General features: G+C 38.6%; 1 protein-coding gene across 2 annotated transcripts in view; it reads right to left on the minus strand.

The window, feature by feature from the left end:
• LOC106092919 (uncharacterized) overlaps positions 1–25468 on the minus strand; it is a 316077-nt gene that overhangs the window by 268827 nt on the left and 21782 nt on the right. For both annotated transcript variants that reach the window (XM_059365931.1, XM_059365930.1), the window contains exon 2: positions 2585–3074. In XM_059365931.1, coding sequence (XP_059221914.1) covers positions 2585–2789 — 205 coding nt within the window. In that variant the 5' untranslated portion in view covers positions 2790–3074. The remainder of the gene's footprint in view (positions 1–2584; positions 3075–25468) is intronic.

Consider the following 25468-nt stretch of genomic DNA (forward strand, 5'->3'; position numbering starts at 1 on the left):
TTCAGCAAAATCGGATAATAAATGTGGCTTTTATGGGTCAAAACCCTAAATCGGTGGACCTTTCTATATGGAGGCTATATCAAGATATAGTCCGATATAGCCCATCTTCGAACTTAACCTGCTTATGGACAAAAAAATAATCTGTGCAAAATGTCAGCTCAATATCTCTATTTTTAAAGACTGTAGCGTGATTTCAACAGATAGACGGACAGACGGACGGACACGTCTAGATCGTCTTAGATTTTTATACTGATCAAGAATATACATATTTTATAGGGTCGGAAATGGATATTTCGATGTGTTGCAAACGGAATAACAAAATGAATATACCCCCATCCTTTGGTGGTGGGTATAAAAATGTACTGAAGAAGTGCTTAGGTTACAGGGCTTTATCTAAATCTGAATCGATTTCTTCCAATTTCAGCAGGCTTCTTCTTTATGACCATGATCGGATGAATTGCCTTCCGTACTTTGAACATAGATCACCATTGGCAGACGGACAATCAAACAGATGGATAGACGAGCATGGCTTGGGTTAGGATTTTCCAAACAGACTCAGTGTAGAAATCGAAAACACGACCCCGCAATGGTAGTCCATGCACATTACCAACTCGGCTCGGAAGATGATTCTCTATCAAATTCGTATACTTATCAATGGATCTGCGAGTATCGCTCTTCCGTAAGGGTGTTAAAAACAAATGCCCAGAATTGGAATACCCTATACCACATTAGTAGTATAGAGTATAAAACTGTATTCTTTTATTCTTTTATAGCATTGGAATTTCAGAACGATATATGTTGTTGTTGTTGTAGCAGTGTGTTATACATTAAGGCGGCAGGCCTTGTAATAGAAGGTAAGCTTATGTTGTTGTTGTTCTAGCATTGTGTTGTATACTTCGGCAGCAGCCCTTGCCGATGAAAGACTCAATCGGGCCAATCCGGAACGTAAAACCGACTGCCATGGGGATTGAATGTAAGGTTATAGTGGCAGTCTGCGAATGCAAATTTGCCCATGAACATTCCATAAGGAATAGCGGCAGTCTACATTAGATTAACTCATACAAGTTAGTCCATTGTGATGTCACAAAAACAAAAGAAGAAATATGCCTTCTTGTTCCTAAAGCAACAAGATGGTTAAAAATTGCTTAACAACTGGCAAACTAAGATAATTGTTTCGTCGAAAACACTGAATAAATGTATAAAACCCTCTAATTCAAGTTTTTTGGAAAATAAAGGGTGATTTTTTTGAGGTTAGGATTTTCATGCATAAGTATTTGACAGATCACGTGGGATTTCAGACATGGTGTCAAAGAGAAAGATGCTCAGTATGCTTTGACATTTCATCATGAATAGACTTACTAACGAGCAACGCTTGCAAATCATTGAATTTTATTACCAAAATCAGTGTTCGGTTCGAAATGTGTTCAAATTTTGACAAATTTTGTTCAGCGATGAGGCTCATTTCTGGTTGAATGGCTACGTAAATAAGCAAAATTGCCGCATTTGGAGTGAAGAGCAACCAGAAGCCGTTCAAGAACTGCCCATGCATCCCGAAAAATGCACTGTTTGGTGTGGTTTGTACGCTGGTGGAATCATTGGACCGTATTTTTTCAAAGATGCTGTAGGACGCAACGTTACGGTGAATGAACACACTTCGAACCGAACACTGATTTTGGTAATAAAATTCAATGATTTGCAAGCGTTGCTCGTTAGTAAGTCTATTCATGATGAAATGTCAAAGCATACTGAGCATCTTTCTCTTTGACACCATGTCTGAAATCCCACGTGATCTGTCAAATACTAATGCATGAAAATCCTAACCTCAAAAAAATCACCCTTTACAAGACTTTCTTGTCCAAAAAATAAATAATAAATCAAATAACGTGGGCCTTAAAATAACCTATGGATGCAAAGATCTTCAAATGCTTTCTCAGAAACCTTAATTCGTTTTCCTGGTTAATTCGTTTCCCGTGTCTTCTTGCTTCCCTAATACATACATCTAATTTCTTCCTCATTGAATTCTAAAGGATGTTTTAAGTAGCCTGCTTCACGTTAATAGTACTTTTATTCTTGTTGTATTTTAAATTTAAAATTTATTATACGCTCTTCTTACATTTATAATTTATGCATTTGAAAAATTTAATAAGTCTCTAGCTATCAAGTCCTTGCGTTGTTGGCGTCATGGTCTACAGCATTGTGTGCAGATAAAATGGAAATATAATACGCAAATGTTTAATTATAAAATATTTATTAACTCTTTGTATAGAGATAAGTTTTAATTATCTTTAAATATTACTGGATGCCAATTTAAATTTGCCTCCCCATTAAATTCCTTTGAAATAAATCACTTGCATTGAAAGTCTTTGCGTTGAACATCAACTCTTGGACATTGTTGCTGTGAAAACTCAACACTGTAGCTCTTTAAATTATGTCGCTTAATTGGCTAAAACATAATTTATAGCTTTGATATCCCATTTCGGCCATTTTCAATTATTTATAATTCACTTTCAGTTTGAAAGTTGTAAATTAATAGTTAAGTATTAAGTGTTGTAGAAAAAGTAGGTTGATCAAATGGCACACTTACCTATCAGAAAGAGTATCAGATGAAGGATGTACCAGAAATTCTGTTGCGTTGGCAATGGCAGTGTGAAATACGGATGCTGCTGCTGGTGATTATGATGATGATGCTGATTGTGATGATGATATTGATAATGTTTTTCATGCTGCTGATGATGATGGGTGTGATGATGACATTGCTGATGGTGTTCAAAACTCATGGTTACTTTCATTTTATTCAACAATACAAATGCCTCTGCAGCTGGTGTCCTGGATATGCGACCAATGTTTTCCGTTTTTTTTTTTTTTTGTAATCCTTTGCTTTGTAGAATGTTGCTCGTTAAAATATTTCAAAAAATCGGTAGTGTTCATTTATCATAAATGCACAAAGAGCTCTTTATCAGCATAGGCAGTTGTCGTAGTTGTAGTTGCGATAGTAGCGAAATTGTTGGATTTTTTGCAGACTTAATTTATTAATTCAATTCATCCATATCCCTATCCTTGAATGCTTCACATCGCTGGAAAGAGAAAAAGAGGGAATTGTTTAAACTTGGATTTTTTTTTTCATCATTCGATTTCATTAATAAAGTCCATTTAATGACTTTGGTTTAAACTTTCACTTCAGAGTAGAGAGTTAATAAATTGTCGTTGGCTTTTGTTTCTATTTTGGGCGTTGAATTTCAACACCTATTATAACTTGCAATAGAATAGAAATATTATAGGGTATAGTAAGGCAAGAATAAAGGCCAAGAATTTTTCAGCATTAATTAATCACTTTGTATGCTCTACTGATGGCCCCTACGACACTAAATGGCGGTTTACGCATTATTAGCGCTGATGAATCTCTCTAAATGCACGACTCGCGGCTAGCAATGATGTTCGAAACCCATTAAAGGCCAACATCAGATCCCCTTCAAATAGCCAGTGTAAATGTTTATGTCTCTTTGTATAAGGCAAACAATAGCAGCACTATTGTAATATTTACAATACACTCCCATGCCAAACGAGATGGTGGACTTGCCACTTTGTCTTCTGTACATCATGTTGCAAGTTGAAACATTCTGGTCCATAGCTTGATTTAGAGGTTCATACATTTTACAACATTTATGGCTAAGATTAATTACCTCCAGTGTGAATAGCGCGGATGTCGTCAGCAGTATAACAAACTATATTGCTATACTTGAAAGGGTTCTTATAAAGGAGCAATGTCGATGTGAATGGTTCAAATTTAAAAAAGGAGTTAGTAGTTTACTTGGATACGCAACGGATACGCCATACTCCTTGTTATCGGGATATCAGTCCTTATGCAAATAATATTGAATTATTATTTGATCTAGGCCATATTCGCCATGGTTGTTAAAGGATATTCAAAAATTACCTCCTCCAAATTTAAGTCAAATCCGTTAAAAAAAATGTTGCTTTTATGATCCCTTTAATGGGCTTTAGACTCTTTGTCTGCAGATCAGTCTATATGGCAGCTAAATCGAACTTTATTCAAATTTTCTTGGTCCAATTAGATTTTATTACATTTTGTCGTAAGCTCTTTAGACCCAAGTTCCGTAAATAAAAATTCCTTTTTATTTCATTTGTGCCAACGTTTCGTCAGTTTTTGTTGACATCTTCAGGGGATACTATGGTACTTATTCAACTCATTGTTCTAAATTTCATCAACATCGCGTTAAAAATTATGCTTCTATAGGCTTAAGATCATAAATATGCAAATCGGTCGATAAGATAGCTATATCATAATGTGGTCTTGGATGCTAGATCATTTTCAATTTGGAGGTCGGGGGACTTAATTCAAATCATAGTTCCCAATTTCAGCAAAGTCGGTTGATTAATGCAGCAGTTAATGGCTAAGTCCCTATATCGCCAGATCGGTCTATGGGGCAGATATATCAAAATATGTTCCCATGTGGACCATATTATGGTCGGACGACAAAAGGCTTAATAAAACCAACTGTTTTAAATTTTCGGCGAAATCAGGTATTATGTACCGGCTGTATGGCTAAAGACCCTAAGCCTACAAATCGTCGGTCTTTATGGCAGCTCCATCTAAATATGTTCCCATCTGGACCATATTCAGGTCGAATTGCGGGAGTACTGTAGCAACTCACTGTTCCAAATTTCCTTATCGGATTAAGACTCTTAATAGCCAGATCGGTCCTCACGCCAACTATATCAAAATGTGATCCAGCTGGGTAAAGTACTCAATGAAATAAACAATCACATGAAGCTTAAGAAATGTCCAGGCTTCGATTTAATAACTGCAAAAATTTTACGGAAACGCATATAAAATTATTTTACTAAACGTACCCAAATATTTAACGCTTGCTTAAACTTAAGCACTTAAACAGCGGAAGTACAAATGATTTTAACGCCACTAGGGGTACCCCTCAGGGCGGCGTCATTTCACCGCTACTATACATTGTTGTAGTTGATGTGATTTTGTTCAGATTGGTGGCGAAAGGGGTGAAGGTGTGTGCGTATGCAGATAACCTTGTCATTCTCAATCCGTGTAATTTCTAGACATTATATCGGACATGCTTAATGGTGCTCTTGGGTGGTCGGCGTGTTGCCCCGAAGATTAAAGTTTTAGGATGAATCCTAGGAAGATGCAACTGGTCTTGTTCAAAAGGAAGAGAATGATTCCGTAGTTCGAACAACTCACGATCGCATTATTTCTTGGCGCTATTCTTGATAGTAAATTAGACTGAAAATTGAATACAGCCTTCCGGGTAAAGAAGGCCTTTGCGGCTCTTTACTTCTCTCAGAAGCTTATAGGAAGTAAATCGGGTCTCCGACCTAGGTTGATGCACTAGCTGTACTCGGTGGCGGTAAGGCAAGATCTGACGTATAGCTGTTATGTTTGGTAATCGGTGACGGATAACGAGATACAAGTGATTAACCCGTATATTGAACAGAAAGTTGAAAGACCTGTAGACCGACTTCCAAGTAGGAATGGAAATAAAAAGTAGACTATCGAAAATATGTTAAGGGTGATTTTTAGCTATTATTATATTTTTTGCTCAGCTCGTGCACGTTTGGTATTTTGTTTCACTGTCAAACATCGTCAGTTTGGTCTATAATTTAACCATTAATCGTCTTACAAACGAACAACGCTGTCAAATTATATTATATATGTTTTATTATCAAAACGCTTGCCCTGTTAAGAAAGTTCATCGCTCGCTCCTTCCATTTAATGACGAAGCTAACTTTTGGCTCAATGGGCACATAAATCAGTCGATTTTGGTGTTAAGATCAGCCAGAAGCATTGCAAGAGCTACCAATGCATTCAGAAAAAGTCATAGTTTGGTGCGGTTTATGGGCTGGTGGCATCGTTGGACCGTACTTCTTCAAAGATGATGCGAACCGTATCATAACTGTGAATGGTGAGCACTATCGTGAGATAATATCCAACTTTTTTGTGCCAAAAATGCAAGAGCTTGACATTTGGTTTCAACAAGACGGTGCCACATGCCAAACAGCACTCGTAACAATGGACTTATTGAGAGGCGAGTTCGGTGAACACTTTATTTCACGTTCGGGAATGCCTTTAGACTATTTTTTGTGGAACTATGTATGTTATAGCTCATGTCCATACAGTCAAGCTCGCTTCAATTGACGCATTGGAAGACAACATTGAAGCATTTATTCGCGAAATACCGTCCGAAATTTTGAAAAGAGTATGTCAAGACTATATGGATGGGCAATTTGAGGCTCAGTCACCGTCAACATTTGCATTAAATAATCTTCAAATATTAAAATATATGGACCGTACTATCAATTCGAAAAAACATTTCATGAATATTTCTTATTTTTGAAAAACCTTCCTATAGCTTTTAAAAAATCACCCTTTATAAGGATATCGACTCTGACGGAATGGCTAATGGGTCAAATTAGGTTTACGGATGTTTATATATTTACAGATGGATCTAAGATGGAGAACGGGTCGGGTTGTGCCAGTGAACTTGACATCAACGCCTCATTCCGAATGCGTTATGACTGCAGCATTTTACAGGCGAAGATCTTTGCGGTAACTAGGACGACAGAGATTGTCCTATCCAGAGATATAGGTTGATCTAACATCTGTATATACATCGATAGTCCAGCAGCATGGAAGACTTTAGTTGGCACGAGTATAAGATCAAAATTTTTGGGTCGCTGTCGAGAGGTTTTAAATTGCCTTCAGAGGAATCATGATCTGGCTTTATGCTGGGTTCCCATACATAAGGATATTATGGGAAATGAGAAGGCGGACATGCTTGCGAGATCGGGTGTAAGCCTTGCTCTTGTATCAATATTGGATGTATACCCACGACTATCGAAACTTTTCTATGAAGTTAAGGACCGTTATAGGGACACATGGTTAAATCGCTAGAACTCAACAGCCGGATGTGAACCAACAAAGCTTCTGTGAAATGATTGCTGGAAATCGAACATAAATGGTCCGTTGCCAATGGAAAAAGCATTATATACAGGACATAATAAGTTAAGTAAACATATGTCTCGTATTGGCATTAGAAATGATGACATTTGTCGGTGTTGTCATGAGATCGACGCCTAGGAGGACAGCTTTCACTTTGAATGCCCCACTTTAAATCAAAGTAAAAATAGGATACTGGGTTTTTTTTTCTTCCATGCGTTAGAAGAACTGGGAGGCAAAAATTCGTGCAGGATCAAAACGTTTGCACTTTCATCTGGGTGGTTCCAGATAGTACGATAAAGGACGTTTTGCTTTGTGAAGTGAATTGATCGGAAGGAGAAGAGGAAAGATGAGGAATCACAATGAGCCTTAATCTAGCCAACGTGGATGTTTAAACGGCAAAGGTGTTGGCATCATCCTAACCTAATCTAATGATTCAAAAACCTGGAAAACCAGCTTTGCGCGATACCGCAATTCTGGAAGCTGCAGATTCCGAGAAGGTTGGAAATTATAACTTGCAGAAAGCTCTGAATCACATAAAAACTTGTTCAGACAAGTGGCGAATAAAACTTAATCTCAGTAAATCGGCACAAACAAACTTCACAAATAAACACATCCAAAAATTGCTTTTTTTATAGGCAACTATGAAATTTCTTACTCAAACGGCGTCAAATATATTGGAATGACCTTGGATGCAAAATAGTAGAGTAAGGAGCATGTTAAGAAGAAATGTCAATGTTGTCTAATCTACAACAAACAGCTCAAACCAATCTAGGTCCATGGTGGATGCATCAATAATTACAATTAAAAACATGCTAGGTTCGGCCGAGCCGAGTCTTATATACCCTCCACCATGGATCGCATTTTTCAAGTTCTTTGGCCGGTATCGATGTATGGGCAAACAAAGGATAATGGCTAAAAATTGCCATGACCGATATCGATATCAGGTTATGGACCGATTCGGATCATACTTGGTGTGGATGTTGGAGCCTATAGTAGAAGTCAGGGAAATCGGATAAGAATTGCGCACTATAGGAGCTCAAAAAGCAATATCGGGCGATCGGCTTATGTGGAAGCTATATCAGGTTATGGACCGATTCAGACCATATTTGGTACGCAAGTTGAAGGTCACAGGAGAAGACGTTGTAATTTCAGTCATATCGGACAAAAATTGCGCCCTCTATAGGCTCAAGAAATTAAATTGGGAGATCGGTTTATGTGGCGGCTATATCAGGTTATGAACCGATACGAACCATACTTGGTATAATTTTGTAATTCTTAATAACCCACTGCATACAATTTCAGCCAAATCGGATAAGAATAGCGAAAGAAGGAAATCATGCTACAAGACAGGTTGTATACGAGGTGGAAGCCACCGTAGCGTAGAAGTAAGCATGTCCGCCTATGACGCTGAACGCCTGGCGAGAACATCATAAACAAGTAAAAGCGTGCTAAGTTCGGCCGGGCCGAATCTTATATACCATCCACCATGGAGCGCAGTTGTCGAGTTCTTTTCCCGACATCTCTTCTTAGGCAAAAAGTGATATAAGAAAAGATTTGCTCTGCTATTAGAGCGATATCAAGATATGGTCCGGTTTGGACCACAATTAAATTATATGTTGGAGGCCTGTGTAAAATGTCAGCCAATTCGAGTAAGAATTGCGCCCTTTGGGGGCTCAAGAAGTAAAATAGAGAGATCGATTTATATGGGAGCTGTATGGGGCTATAAACAGATTTAGACCATAATCAACACGTATGTTGATGGTCAAGAGAGGATCCATCGTACAAAATTTCAGGCAAATCGGATAATAATTGCGACTTCAAGAGGCTCAAGAAGTCAAGATCCCAGATCGGTTTACATGGCAGCTATATCAGGTTATGAACCGATTTAAACCTTATTTGACACAGTGGTTGAAAGAAAAAATAAAAAATAAAAAACGTCATGCAAAATTTCAGCCAAATCAGGTAGGAATTGCGTCCTCTAGAAGCTTAAGAAGTCAAGTCCCCAAATCTGTTTATATGACAGCTATATCAGTTTATGAGCGTATTTGAACCATTTTTGGCACACTTGTTGGATATCATAAAAAAAACATGTCGTGCAAAATTTCATTCCAATCTGATAAGAATTGCGCACTTTAGAGGCTTATGAAGTCAAGACCCAAGATCGGTTTATATGGCAGCTATATCAGGTTATGGACCGATTAGGAACATACTTGGCACAGTTGTTGAATATCATAACAAAACACGTCGTGCAAAATTTCATTGTAATCGGATAAGAATTGCGCACTCTAGAGGCTTAAGAAGTCAAGACCCAAGATCGGTTTATATGGCAGCTATATCAGGTTATGGACCGATTAGGACCATACTTGGCACAGTTGTTGAATATCATAACAAAACACGTCGTGCAAGATTTCATTCCAATCGGATAAGAATTGCGCACTCTAGAGGCTCAAGAAGTCAAGACCCAAGATCGGTTTATATGGCAGCTATATCAAAACATGGACCGATATGGCCCATTTACAATACCAACCGACCTACACTAATAAAAAGTATTTGTGCAAAATTTCAAGCGGCTAGCTTTACTCCTTCGGAAGTTAGCGTGCTTTCGACAGACAGACGGACGGACGGACGGACAGACGGACGGACATGGCTAGATCGACATAAAATTTCACGACGATCAAGAATATATATACTTTATGGGGTCTCAGACGAATATTTCGAGTAGTTACAAACAGAATGACGAAATTAGTATACCCCCCATCTTATGGTGGAGGGTATAAAAATAGAGATATTGAGCTGAAATTTTGCACAGATTTTTTTTGTCCATAAGCAGGTTAAGTTCGCAGATGGGCTATATAGGACTATATCTTGATATAGCCCCCATATAGACCGATCCGCCGATTTAGGGTCTTAGGCCCATAAAAGCCACATTTGTTATCCGATTTTGCTGAAATTTGGAACAATGACTTGTGCTAGGCCCTTCGACATCCATCGTCAATTTGGCTCAGATCGGTCTAGATTTGGATATAGCAGCCATAAAGACCGATCCTCCGATTTAGGGTATAAGGCCCATAAAAGCCACATTTATTATTCGATTTCGCTGAAATTTGGGACAGTGAGTTGTGTTAGACCCTTCGACATCCTTCTTTAATTTGGCTCAGATCGGTCTAGATTTGGATATAGCTGCCATATAGACCGATTTCTAGATTTAAGATTTTGGGCCCATAAAATGCTCATTTATTGTCCGATGTCGCCGAAATTTAGGACAATGAGTTAAGTTAAGCCCCTTGACATTCTTCTGCAATATGGCACAGATCGGTCCAGATTTGGATATAGCTGCTATGTAGACGGATATCTCGATTTAAAGTCTTGGCCCCATAAAAGGCGCATTTATAATCCGATTTCACTGAAATTTGATACAGTGACTTATGTTAGGCTTTTCGACATCCTTATCGTATTTGGTTCAGATGGGTTTATTTTTAGATATAGCTACTGTACTTATTAGTATTTGGTCCAAATCGGAACTTATTTTGATATAACTGATATGGGACATAAGGTATGAAATTTTCACCGAATTTTGATGAAAGATGGTTTACATATATACCCAAGGTGGTGGGTATCCAAAGTTCGGCCCGGCCGAACTTAACGCCTTTTTACTTTTTTTTTTAATTTTTTGAAAAACTTTCCTATAGCTCTTAAAAAATCACCATTTACAAGGATATCGACTCTGACGGAATAGCTTATGGGTCAAATTAAGTTTACGGATATTTATATATTTACAGATGGATCTAAGATGGAGAACGGGACTGAGGGAACTCAGGATGGAAAACAGGAGGCTTTTTAGAAGGTGTAGGGAAATAACACGGTATAGGGCTGGGCCTATTACCGTTGGGCCTTGATACAGATTTATCAAGACACGATGGAGCGAGGCTGAGTTTCTGGGCCAAATTCTGCGTTGAATGGGAAGGCACTAGTGAGGTATCTTGGTTGCGCCAATTGATCTTTAAGGATCCCTGCATGCCAAAGCTCTCTGAGGTGGGAGGATGCGTTTAAGTGGGATTGTTGGTTAGAGTTATTCAAGTTTTTAGTTATGAACATAGTCTCAGTATCAATGCTTTGCATTATTCATAAATGTTCATCTGTCCTAACATTTGTTTGTTCATCTGGCCGTTAAAAGTACAGACCGCATTTTTATCGAATTTTCGTAGGTAACTTTTGAGATTTGGAGACAAGGCTATTGAGTTTTGAAGAAATCCGTTAAGATTGATAAGATGGAGCAGGGTATTTACCGATTTTTACGAAATTTGCAGGAATGATTCCCTTTTAACTGTCCACATAACTACTGAATTTCATAGAATATTCACGAAAATTGGCACATTTCATTCTCTAATGACTGTTGGCATTTAGTGAACTTCATTCAAAGCTGTTGAGATTAAGGTTTAGCTCCTGAATAAATACATGGCCATATTTATACTTAATGATTCTTAGTTAATACAATTTTGCACAGATTTTTTCAAAAATTTTAACGGATTGTTTTATTAATTTCCTAAAATCTCTGCCGAAGTCAAAACCGGTTCAGAATTAGATAAAGGGCCCATATAGTGGTTTCCACTTATAGAGTAGGTGTAGGGTTTTACATAATCAGCACAGTCCGACTGTTTCTTTTGCTTACTTGTTAATATTTCGAATATCTCGTATGAGATTTTTTTTGATGTCTTAACAAGTAAAGCGTGCCTCCTTAATAACCCTCAATCCTGTGGCACTTTATGTTAACAGTTTCAACAATACTATGAAAGCACTGAATGAAGCTGTAAATATGTAAGAGAATATCTACCGTAGTATAAGCACCCTTGTATACCCTTATTGTCTTAGACATTGGCGTAGGAATGGATATTGTTCGTGGTCTACTTTCATGTGTTAATCCTATACCATCACTGTTGAAAATAATTTTTTGACTTCCTCAATAATATCTTGGTCAAGCATGCCAATCAATGCAGAATTACTCTTTGATAAAGATTCACTTCGTGGTGTTCATCTGCATATTGCATTCCCGACTGTCCATATATTCTTTTAATCGTGCTAACCCTCAAATGTATAACTATAATTGATTTTAATTGAATATTGACCATCCTAAGACCATATTATCTTGGTCCTGTTCAGGAATTTTAATAGAAGATCTTGTTTTTTTTAAAGTATGGCAACAGTCTACAATTGGTAAACAATTTGGCTATGGAATCAAAACACCAATCACCTTCTGTTTGCGAGTGATGCAAGGTATGCGTTTTGAGGCATGATGTATGAATTTTTCAACCTCGCTTTTTGCTGTAGGCTCAATCAAAACTATAATGCACTTTCAACATGTCAATCGAAAATTTCGGAATATTTATCTCCCATCCCTTAGAATACATATATTTTTGATTGTAAATTCGTAGATGCTCTTCCTATATCAATGTCTTTGTTATTCCTAAAGTCCTACTTAAGTATTGAAAAGTTATGGTATCGTGTTCCAACTTGGTATGGGTTGCCCAAAAAGTAATTGCGAATTTTTTAAAAGAAAGTAAATGCATTTTTAATAAAACTTAGAATGAACTTTAATCAAATATACTTTTTTTACACTTTTTTTCTAAAGCAAGCTAAAAGTAACAGCTGATAACTGACAGAAGAAAGAATGCAATTACAGAGTCACAAGCTGTGAAAAAATTTGTCAACGCCGACTATATAAAAAATCCGCAATTACTTTTTGGGCAACCACATATGCATTGCATGCAAACAGGCCTTGGAAGAAGATGGCTGATACTTGACTAAATCTTTTTATAGCTCTAAATTGTTATCCTTCCCTATATTAATATAGTCATGCTTATGCGATTCAGTTATAACATATTGGAATAATGATTCTGAGGTGGGGAGAGAACAAAGTTCCTACGGCACCAACATTCCTAAGCACGTGATTGTTGATGCTGGGCTTCTCTTTCCGGTGGTAAAACTTACGTTGTATGCAAATAATGGTTACATCTCTCAGCAGGCACACTCTCATGTCTACTTGAAACTACTTTGTGGGTGCATACGTATGTATGTGTGTTCATTAGGGTGCACCCTTATGCATGTGGGTACGCGTTAAGTGGGTGGAGCGGACGTTCCTAGTGAATATTACATCTTGCAGCCAAACACATCAATTCGTCACTGTAAACATTACTCCGGGAAATATTAGCACGCAGTCCGTTTAATTATTACCGTTCAGTTCAAATCATTCGTTTTGAAGTTTCTGGGAATATTCGTTACGTTCGGTTGCCATGGCCATCGTAAGTGAGCAAACGGGCCTATTATTTCGATATGCTAGTCAGGTTAAGGTTTGTAACTTAAATTTTGTGTGCGGAAATACAATAGCAAAATATGAGATGTTCGTATCACATTCAATTAATGTGTGAATAATAGAAACATGTATGTAAGTCATTTTGATTGGTGAGGTATTCTACAAACTGAATATTCAAACACCAACTGGGAAAGACCAAAACTTAAATTAACTTGTGACGTTCTGCTCTAAGCAAGACTCTTACAAATCTTCAAAGGGACTTTTTATAGAGCGGTGGTTGTACAACCGGCATGAGACTAGCCATGCGTCGTTGTTGCATTTAATGACTGATTCTTATAGTATAGCCTTTAGGAAATTATTATTATCGGGAAACACCGGCGTGAATATCAGAAAAAAATTTTCAGCGGTGCTTTGTCCAAAAGCTATCTTTTAACACGCCAGCGTTTAAAAATGAAGATATTGGGCTGAAACTTTGCACATAATATGTGATTTATGATTCACTGTTGACATCGATTGAGTCATCCGTTGCCGTTGCCGAAGTACAATGTCCACAGGGATCTTGAAACAAGTCTCCAGGCATCTGTGCTTCTGCCCATTAGTCTTCATCTCTGTCTGTTTAAATTACGCTGCAGTCTTTAAAAATAGCGATAATGGGCTGAAACTTTTCACAGACACTTTTTTATCCACAAGAAGGTAAGGTTCAAAGATGGTGAGTTGTATTAGGCCCCCCGACGTTCGTAATGAATATGGCCAAGACTGGGATAAATTGGGATATTGGCAGCCATATATAACGATTCAAGTTCTTGGGTCTATAGAAGGAGCATTTGTTAAACGATGTCGATCAAATTCAATTCAATATCAATCTCACGATTAAATTCTTTGTCCCATAACAGTAGCATTTGTTTACTGATTTCATTGAAATTTGACGCAGCGAGCGACCAATAATGTCGGGAGTTATAAGAATACCTTTCTTGCCAAATTTCGAGAAAATCGGTTAACAAACGACCATTCTATTGCAGTATTACTGCAGATCGGACGAACATATATATTGGAGCTATATCCAAATCTGAATCGATTTTAATGAAACTCATCTGTAATGTCAAGAGTCTAAAAAAAATCCTTCCTGCCGAATTTCGAACAAATCGGTTTACAAATGACCATTTTATTGCAGTATAACTGCAAATCGGGAAAACATATATATGGGAGCTATATCCATATCTGGGCCGATTTTTATCAATTTCAATAGGTTTCGTTTCCAGGCCGAAAAACACGCCCACACCAAATTTGAAGACGATCGGATGAAAATTGCGACCTGTAGTTTGTACACAAATTAACATGGACAGACGGGCAGACAGACTGACAGACGGACGGACATAGCTAAATCGAATCAGAAAGTGATTCTGAGTCGATCGGTATATTTATCAATGGGTCTTTCTCTCTTCCTTTTGGGTGTTACAAACTAATTCACTAAGTTATAATACCCTGTACCACAGTAGTGGTGTAGGGTATAAAAAGAATCTGTGCATAGTTCAATATCTCAATTTTTTGCATAAGGATTTTATTTTAGATTTCTTTACGTTTAGGCTTCTTCGGAGAAGTTTCTTAGATTACGTTTTAAACTATACGATTAAAAAGAAAAAAAAAAAATACCCGCCTTAATATATATGGAATATTTCGATGTGTTGCAAACGGAATGAGAAAATGAATATACCCCATCCTTCGTTGGTGGGTATAAAAATTATTGAAATTTTTTTTGAATAATTTTTTAATTGGATCAATTAAAAATATGATTGAAAATTTTTAAACATTCCAACTAATTTCCATATTTGATTCACATATGTGTAACTGGAACATGAACTTGAGGTACGTTGATTGGGCAAAGGTCCGTGGCCACACTTATGAAAAACTTCCACGCGGAGGTTCTCCAAAAAATTTGGGGTAGAGATTTGTTGTTGTTGTCGTAGAAGTTTTTTGTACATTGTGTCGGCAGTCCTTTGCCGATGAAAAACTCCATCGGGTTAAGCCGGCACATAGAACCGGCTGCCATGGTGTTGGTTAAGATTTGTCGAATGTAGGACGTATGGGTATGTGAAATCTCCTTCCGTTTATATTGTAGGGGACAAAATGGTTTTTAATTGAATTTAACAGATCACGCACGTTTCGTGTTGTGTTTCACTGTCAACATATTCAGTTTGGTCCATATTTTATCCATGAATCGTCCAAATGCGCGCTCTGTTAAGAAAGTTCATCGAGCGCTTCTTCCATTTTACGACGAAGCACATTTTCGATTTTGGTGTGAAGCACGAATTTTCGATTTTGGTGTGAAGATCAGCCAAAAGCATTGCAAGGGCTACCAACGCATACAGAAAAAGTCACAATTTGGTGCCGCTTATGGGTTCGTGGCATCATTGAACCGTACTTCTTCAAATATGATGCGTTAAGAGCTCTACGATGAGGCTCATTTCTGGCTGAATGGTTTCTTTAATAAACAAAATATCCGCTATTGGTCAGACAGCAATCTACACGTACTCCATGAGTCCTTATTGCATCCCGAAACAATTACGGTTTGGTGTAGTTTATATGCCGGCGGCATCATTGGGCCGTACTACTTCGGTGATGATCAAGGCCGGCACGTTACTGCGAATTGGAGTATCTACCTTTAAATGATAATCGAGTATTTTGGCCCAAATTGGATGATATGGACTTGGAAGACATGTGGCTCCAACAGAACGGCGCCACAAGCCACACAGCGAATGTCACAATCAATTTATTGGAAACCAAGTTTGAAGAACATTTTATCTCAAGAAATGGTCCAGGCGATTGGCCGCCTCAGTCGTGCGATTTGACGCCGTTAGACTATTTCCTGTGAGGCTACGCCAAGTCTATGGCCTATACCAACAATCCAGCGACGATTTATTGCAGCAGTATCGGCCGATTTATGCTTGAAAACTGTCAAAAAATTTGGTTCAGTGTCTATACTTCTGCAAGTATGCCTGTAGAGGCCATGCAAAAGAAATCGAATTCCCCACACAATGGCATCGAACGTACTTTCACAGGAATAAAGAAATCCATTTTCGATCCTAAAAAGTATATATATTCTTGATCAGCGTAAAAATCTAAAACCATCTAGACATGTCCACCGTCTGTCCGTCAGTCTGTTGAAATCACGCTGCAGTCTTTGAAAGTAGAGATATTGAGCTGAAACTTTGCACAGATTTTTTTTTTTGTACATAAGCAGGTTAAGTTCGAAGATGGGCTATCTGGGAATATATCTTGATATAGCCCCCATATAGACCGATTGGACGATTTAGGGTCTTAGGCCCATAAAAGCCACATTTACTGTCCGATTTTACCAAAATTTAAGACAGTGAGTTGTGTTAGGCCCTTTGACATCCTTCATTAATATGGCTCAGATCGGTCCAGATTTGGATATAGCTGCCATATAGACCGATCCACCGATTTAGGGTCTTAGGCCCATAAAAGGCGTACTTACTGTCCGATGTCGCCGAAATCACAGAAAATTATGTTAAGCCCCTCGACATACCTCTGCAATATGGCACAGGTCGGCCCAGATTTGGATATAGCTGCCATATAGACCGATTTCTTAATTTTTGGTCTTGGGCCCATAAAAGGCGCACTTATTGTCCTATGTTGCCGAAATTTGAAACAGTGAGTTGTGTTAGGCCCTTCGACACCCTTCTTCAATTTGGTTCAGATCAGTCTAGATTTGCATATAACTGCCATATAAACCGATCTCTCAATTTTTGGCCTTGGGCCCATTAAAGACGCACTTATTGTCCTATGTTGCCGAAATTTGAGACAGTGAGATGTGTTAGGCCCTGCGACATTCTTCTTCAATTTGGCTTAGATCGGTCCGGATTTGGATATGGCTGCCGTATAGACCGATCTCTCGATTTAACGTTTTGGGGTCATAAAAAGCACATTCATTGTCCGATTTTGCCTAAATTTGGGACAGTGAGTTGTGTTAGGCCCTGCGACATTCTTCTTCAATTTGGCTTAGATCGGTCCGGATTTGGATATGGCTGCCGTATAGACCGATCTCTCGATTTAAGGTTTTGGGGCCATAAAAGGCATATTAATTGTCCGATTTTGCCGAAATTTGGGACATTGAGTTGTGTTAGGCTCTTCGACATTTTGCTGAAACTTGGCCCAAATCGGTCTTGATTTTAGATATAGCTACCATATAGACCAATATCTCGATTTAAAGTCTTGGTCCCATAAAAGGTGCATTCATAATCCGATTTCACTTAAATTTGACATATTGACTTATGTTAGGAATATATTTCGATAAAGCTGCAATGGGGCTTTAGGTATGCATTTCTCACCGGATTTAGACGAAATGTGGTGTACATACGTACCCGAGGTGGTGTATTCAAAGTTCAGCCCGCCCGAACTTAACGCATTTTTACTTGTTTTTTCTTAACTTTTGTAGCTCTCTTATTGAAATACCCTGTGTGTGCTTACAGAATGATTATAACATTTTGGCCTTTGCGAGGCCATTCGACATCCGCATCTCCAAATAAGGTAGAGTCCACACATATTTCTTTCAACGGACAAATAACTTTTTAAATGTCGGTGACTAGAATTTTGGCTTTTACTTTGCGATTCAGAATTTTTCACTAAAAGTGGCTTTTAATACAAGGATTAAATTTTCATTTGTAAGGCCCCTGGCTTTATAGTCCCAAACGCTTTTGTTGCACAACCATTTTTCACCAAAAACGCCATAAATATTCGCCCCCATTAATTGGATTGCATATCAGCATCAACAAATCTAGGAATTTTGCACTTTTAGATTTATTGTCAACAGACGCACAATAGAGGATGCTTACAAAACTCCAAAAATAACAATCCTCGTTGGAGCATTGTGGTACACTTGTCATCGCTTTGTGATCGTATGTGTATCTGTGTGTTTGTATGGGAATTTATTTCTTTTAGCAGAATGTTGGCTTTGGAGAGAAAGCGCTGAAAAAGTAAGTAAAGAGCTATACTTGGTCATGTTGGACTTTATTGTATACTACTACATCTGTGAATGAGAGAAAGAAAAGGTCTAAATTGTGGAAATATTATTGGTATATATATGAAGATCAAAGGGGTGATGCCCTAAATACATGTTCCTACATTTGGATATCAAATTCGTATTTCACTCCCAAATACCTTTTTTGAGCCCCATATTGCGATGTTCAGTAAAAAATTGTTGTTTGTGCTCTATTCTCATTTGAACCCCATGTTGCCATTGGCCTCAAAATTGGATATCAAATTCGTTTTCTAATCTCAAATACCATTTACTTAAACCTCTTATTGAAAACGCCAGCAAATATGTCCGGTTTGGGGTATGGACCCTTAAAACTATGAATATCGAGCTCCACTGTCTTGAAAACCCAAATTTTCTTGGTGAGCAAATACGTCTTACTTGGGGGTTGTTATGGTGGTGGGACGTCCCCTAGACAGATGGTGCCGAATGTTGATATCAGATTCATGGTCCACTCCCAAATACCCTTCATTTGAGCTCCAGTTTTCCATAGTCGGCAAACATGACCGGTTTGGGGGATGGGGCGGCCACTCAATGACTTGGCTTTGAAAATAAACATCATATTCGTGATCTACTCTAAACTACCTCTTGTTTGAGCCTCATATTGCAATGATCAGCTAATACTTCCTATTTGAGTGTTGTTATGGTGGTGGGTTGGCCCCATAAACACTTTTCCCGAACATTAATATCAGATTCGTGCTGTACATCCAAAGACCATTCATTTGAGTCCCATATTGCTATGGTCGAAAATTTGTCTGCTTTAGGGGTTGTTCTCGGGGATGGGCGGCCTCCAAAACACTTAGTCCCATATTTGGATATCAGATTCGTATTCTATACCAAATACCTTTTATTGAAGCCCCATATTGCCATGGTCAGTAAATAAATCCTGTTTGGGGGTGTTTTGGGGGTTGGGTGGTCCCGAAACACTTGGTCCGACAATTAGATATCAGATAAGTTTTCTAATCTTAAATACCTTTCATTTGAGCCCTATATTGTCGTGATTGGTGTGTATATATATTTGGTAGGTTTTAGGGTGGGGCGGGCCCCCTAGGTACCCCATCCGAAATTTGGATACCAAATTATTGTCTGTAGGTTACTATAAGAGAGCACACAAAATTTCGCTTAAATCGCACCAACTCCATCTCCGAGATCTGGCATTTCTGAAAATTAGGGCAAGGGGGAGGGTCCGCTCCCCCTTAGCCAGAAATTATTGGACATATATGCCATAAAGACTTATGTCCTAAACAGCAAATTGGTTCAAGAACAGGGACAGCCATACTCGTTCAAATTTAGGATCATACTTCTAGGAATACTTTTATATTCTTAATTCTCCCCCACTCAAAGCTATGAACAAAATTATAATGCCCTCCCTCATAGTAGTGTTCTAGGATATAAAAATGAAAGCACAACAATGCGGCCAACAACATTTTACTGCAGGACATCTGAGGCAGTGTATTTCGAGTTTGGTTTCGAAATGGATTTGGACATCACAAAGTGAAGTTGGGTCTGTGGTTTTGCCATGCTTACACTGTGATATGGGATTCATTAATGACTAAAGGGCTATTTTAGGGACGACATGTCAATTTCCCTAATATCAATCTGAAAATTAATATTGATGTCAATATTAGGAATATTTGTGCTATTACTTATGGTATTCATGGGAAAAAATATGAAACTAATTGCGTGTATTTTACTTTGTTCTCATAGCAATACTTTGGCCACAAAAGATAATAAATATCAAATGGATTGCTTTCTTCGCACTCTGCACTAAGTATGTAATTATAATTAATTGTTATATTATGACCTCGATCTTATTCGAGCCAAAGTTATTCATCATTTTTGTTGGTAGTTTGGCTTTTAATGGCATTTGATTGCTAATGCTCCTGCTGCAGCAAAGACACCACCACCAGCAGCAGCAGCAGCAGTTGTGGTTTTGTGGGGGGACCATTTTTGATTTGGTTGTTTTGCTTTAACAGCTTCTGGCCTTCAATAATGAGTAATTAAGTTAATATCGTTTTAATGATGAAGGATAAACATTGATGGTTGGGATTTTTGGCAGTCTAGCCTCAATGCTATGGGTATGACTGAATTTGATTTAATATCCCTGGATTACGGCAGGATTGAAAAAGGCGTAATTCTACTAATTGAGGCAAATTATTTGTGTTTCTCAGTGCAAAAGCATATTGTTAGCCAAGATGTGGTTAATTAAAATTTATTGATTTGATTACAATTAGTCAAAGTGGCTTAGAGATGAAGAGAAACATTTATAAAATCTTAAACTAATTGACAAAGGTCGATTATAAGACAAAATCTGCATTCTTTGTTGTATAAAAAGGGGGGATTTTAGGGGTTTCAGACGCTGGAAGTTTGTAGGGATAATTATATATTTCGTTGGCTGTGCCGAGGATCTATGCAAGAATATCTCTTCACCTCGTAATGAAAACTTAGCATATTTGCACGGCTTAGCACTTAGCATATTTGCACTCAGTATAGCTGCAAATTTGCCTCCGAATATTCCATTAAGGAACAGGGTGCAAACTTCTCACATATCAATGAGCGCTATCCGATTCAAATTCAAACTCAATGGGAAAGGACCTTCTTTTTATAGCTGAGCACGAAAGGAGTGTCAAAGGGTTACACACAGCTCTTTGAGGAGAAGTTTTTACGAGCCTTAATATCTTCTAGTGAGGAAACAGTAGAACTACTCGTTGATACACATTTCCCGGGAAATTTTCCAATGGACAACGTGGCGCCCGAAAAGGTAGTCACTGATATGGATTCGTCGAAGGTTATTGAGGAAATTGTGTCTGAGCCGAAAATCTTTTGGGCGAGAAGAAGTTTCGACTCCTTTAAGTCTTCAGGATCTGATGATGTATCACCGGTTGAATTACAAGCAGTGTCTGTAAGACTGGTTCCCTGGCTTAGCGAGATATACTCTGCTTGTATCAGAATGTCATATATACCTGTGGGATGAAGGGGCACGAAGGTCATTTTCATTCCGAAAGCAGAAAACCCTATCACACAAAGGTGAAAGATTTTCGTCCTATTTGTCTGTCATCCTTTGTGCTGAAGACTCTTGAGAGGTTGATAGAAGCATATCTTAGGGCAAAGATCAATAGAGATCGCCTGTCGCGGCAGCAGTATGCATATATTGGGTTGCCCAAAAAGTAAATGCGGATTTTATATATAGTCGGCGTTGACAAATTTTTTCACAGCTTGTGACTCTGTAATTGCATTCTTTCTTCTGTCAGTTATCAGCTGTTACTTTTAGTCTGCTTTAGAAAAAAAGTTTAAAAAAGTACATTTGATTAAAGTTCATTCTAAGTTTTATTAAAAATGCATTTCCTCAATGCAGAAGAGGAACACCTCAGGGCGGTGTACTGTTTCTTCAACTTTGGAATATATTGTCTCTGGAAGAGAAAGGCGTAAAAGTGGTCGCGTATGCCGATGATGTGACAATTGCCGTTAGGGTAAAGTTTCGCAGCACTCTAAGAGATATACTTCAGGAAGCTCTACGTGCAACAGCAAAGTGGGCTTCCGAAAGTGGTCTACGTATAAATCCGTGCAAGACAACTGTAGTTCTTTTCAGCAGGAGATACAAGTTGCCTACAGTGGAACCTGTCTTCTTGGGAGGAGGGAATGTTGCATTCAAAGAAAGTGCAAAATACTTGGGTCTTTTTTTTTTTTGGACCTCAAATTCAACATTTTGGAAAGGGCAAGAAAGGCAACTCTTGCCCTATACACCTACAAGATAGCCATGGGCAAAAGTTTGGGGTTTAGATCGCGTGTCATGCATTGGGTATACACTGCAGTTGTCAGACCTATAATGTTATATGGTGTTGTGGTTTGGTGGACGGCGCTTCAAAAGTCCACCTACTCCTCAATAGTGAGCAGGATCCAAAGGATGGCTTGTTTGCATCACAGCTGCACTGAAGACGACACCATCTGATGCACTGTATTTACTGCTACATCTTATGCCTGTGGACATTGTGGCTAGACAAAATACAGCGACCACTGGCGTGAGGTTAAGGGAACTTTCTCATTGGTCATGTGGCGGCTATGGATACTACTGCCCAGCGGCAGTGTGGAGCCGCTTTTTGATAAAAAGTACTGTACCACTATTCCTGATAGAACCGATTGGAACAACGATATCACTGGTAACAGAAGTTACATAGACTTCTATACCGATGGTTCCAAACTAAACGACCAGGTGCGCTTTGGGGTGTACTCTAAAAATCTAGGACTGCTCATATCAAAGAGGTTGCCCGACCACTGCAATGTGTAATAAGCAGAGATCCTTGCAATTAAGGAAGTGGTGGAATGGCTAAAATATAATGTCATTAGGACGATTGGCATAAGTTTCTTTTCGACAGCCAGGCAGTCATTAAATCCCTGGAGAACGTATTTCTGGACACAAAAACCGCCCTCGATTGTCGCAGATCTCTCAACAAGATGGCTGAACAGTAATAATTTCACTGTTCTGGGTGCCGGGCCACAGAGATAACCCAGGGAATAGTAAAGCGGACGAGCTTGCGAGACTAGGAACTATCATACACACTCCAGGGACAATGGAATCGGTGGGTATGCCTCTAGCAACAAGTAAGCTAAGTTTTCAGGACCAGGCCCGAAGTGCAACGAATGATAGATGGTCACAAAGAGGGGTCTGTGAGCATTCCAAAACTATGTGGCCTAGTCTAGACATGAGGAGGTATACCGTTTTGCTGTCATTGGCTAGAACAGACGTCCCAGTTATTGTATCCGTCATGACAGGTCACTGTTTAATCGGAAAACATGCTGACAGACTGACGATTGCCAGCAACAACTTTTGCAGATGTGAGGACATCTTCCTTCTGTGTGTATGTCCTGCACAAGCAGTTCCATTTTAGGTTCTCATTTCTTTGACAACCTGTCTGATTTAGCGGATGTGAGCAAGAGTAGGAACTAGAAGGCATTTTCCTTCTTCTATTCCTGTGGTATCACAATGGACGAAAACGTCTAAGTGAGTCTGATGGCAGACTGCCACTTAAACCCAACCTAATATCTTACGAATGTAGCTAGTGTTATGAGGGAATAAGCATCGCTGTCAATTTTAATACTCACCACCATAGGATAGGATATTCATGTAGTCATTCCATTTGCAATTCATCGAATTATCCATTTCGGAACCTACAAAGTATATATATTTCGGATCGTCGTAAAATTCTATGACAAAATAACGATGTCCGTGTACCCGTCAGTTGTAATCACGCTACAGTCCTTCAAACTTGAAATATTGAGTTGACATTTTGCATGGACTTGTATTTCTTTTATACGCTATTCGGTTAATTTCTTGAATGGGAATCGGAATATATTTGTATATAGCTGCCATATAGACCGATCTGGGGATTTAGGGTCTTAGGCCTATAACAGGCGCATTTATTATCTGATTTCACTGAAATTTGGACCAGTGAGTTGTAGCAAGTCTCCCAACATCTGCCCCAAATATGGTCCAGATCGACTGGACTGCCGGACAAGTATAGGGGTTTTCAGGCAGGGGTCTGTGCCACTACGTTGGCCGCAAGAGAGATCAGGAGGATGGACGTACTATCCTCAGAATATATGTGTGGACCGTATGGTCCAAGTGCGTGGCGGGGTGTTTGGGCTCCTGAACGGGCTCATGACTTTGAGTTGGCCTGGGTCGGTTTTCTAGGACAGTATGGTCGAAGTGCGTGGCGGAGTGTTTGGGGTCCTTTCCGGGCTCATGACGCGCAGTGGGATGGTCATCATCAGAAATCTTTAAGTGTGAGGGCTTCAAAGGTCGCACATTTGTAGGTTGTATTTATCTCGCAGAACTTGCGAAAAAAAACCCTCTATGAAGTGCATACAACACACTAACCAATAATGGAAAAAAGTCTAGCATTGAACGGATGAAGACATCATCAGGAATTTTTAGATGATTATAGCTGAGAAAGCCACCGTAGTGCAGAGGTTCGCCTATGACACTGAACGCCTGGGTTCGAATCCTAGCGAGACCATAAAAACAAATTTTCAGCAGTGGTTTTGCCCTCCTAATGCTCTCCAAAGAGGTGTCGCACTGCGGCACGCCGTTCAGACGCGGCTATAAAAATTAAACCCTTTATCATTGAGTGTAAAACTTGAATCGAACTGCACTCATTGAAATGTGAGAGATTTGCCCCTGTTCCTTAGTGGAATGTACGTGGACAAAATTTGCAATTTGCATAGCTGAGGTCTAACCAGTTAATGCGCCTAATTTTTTGGTCGGGTCCGAGGCCCTTGGGTTGGTCCTTAAAGTTGGTCACCTCGTCCTACAAAATTTTGTTCTGACTGCCAAAAGCGCATTTATGGTCCGATTTTTAAAAAATTCGACTTACGTTTTCTTTTTAATTTTCAAAGGGGCTGTTCCCTTATTTTGTTACTTATAAAGGCATTTCTCAACCGATTTAAAATTTTTTGACTGATTTCAAAAACTGATAAAAATACCTTATTTTTGGGATATATGGTAATCTCCGGTCCTTCAGCCAATAGTTATGCAAGTTTAAAATTAAGAAATGTGAAAAAAATTAATTTTTGGCATTTTTTCGTCAAAAATGTAATGTCATTGTTTCGTCTATAAAGAAAATTCGTCCTAAATCTTTCAATATGGTTTATGTACCATAAAGAGGATTTAATATAGATGCGTTTAAAATACAATTTTTATAAATTGTGTTCTCAAAACGCAAAGGTTTGATAATATATTTTTTGTTACCCTAAGTGGTCCCTAATTAAATGCAAGGCAGTTTTTGCTTCATCTAAAAATGTAGGTCTCTTCGGCTGTTTTACAAAAAATGTTGCAAACATCGTATGGTGATTTAGGGTATTTTCATCCAGAAATGTGGCCAAAATGTATGAATTGAGAAGATATTCAAAAGCCTCATTCATTCCCCCATTTCACAGTATATATATTCCTGATCTTTTAAATCGATTTAGGCCGCCCGTCTGTCTGTTCATCGAAGGGACGCTAACTTCAAGGAGTTATGTTAAATTATATACCCTCCACCATAGGATGGGGGCATACTAATTTCGTCATTCTGTTTGTAACTAGTCGAAATATTCCTCTAAGACCCCATAAAGTATATATATTCTTGAT

This window comes from Stomoxys calcitrans, chromosome 3 (genome assembly GCF_963082655.1).
Source record: "Stomoxys calcitrans chromosome 3, idStoCalc2.1, whole genome shotgun sequence".
Taxonomy (NCBI): Eukaryota; Metazoa; Arthropoda; class Insecta; order Diptera; family Muscidae; genus Stomoxys; species Stomoxys calcitrans.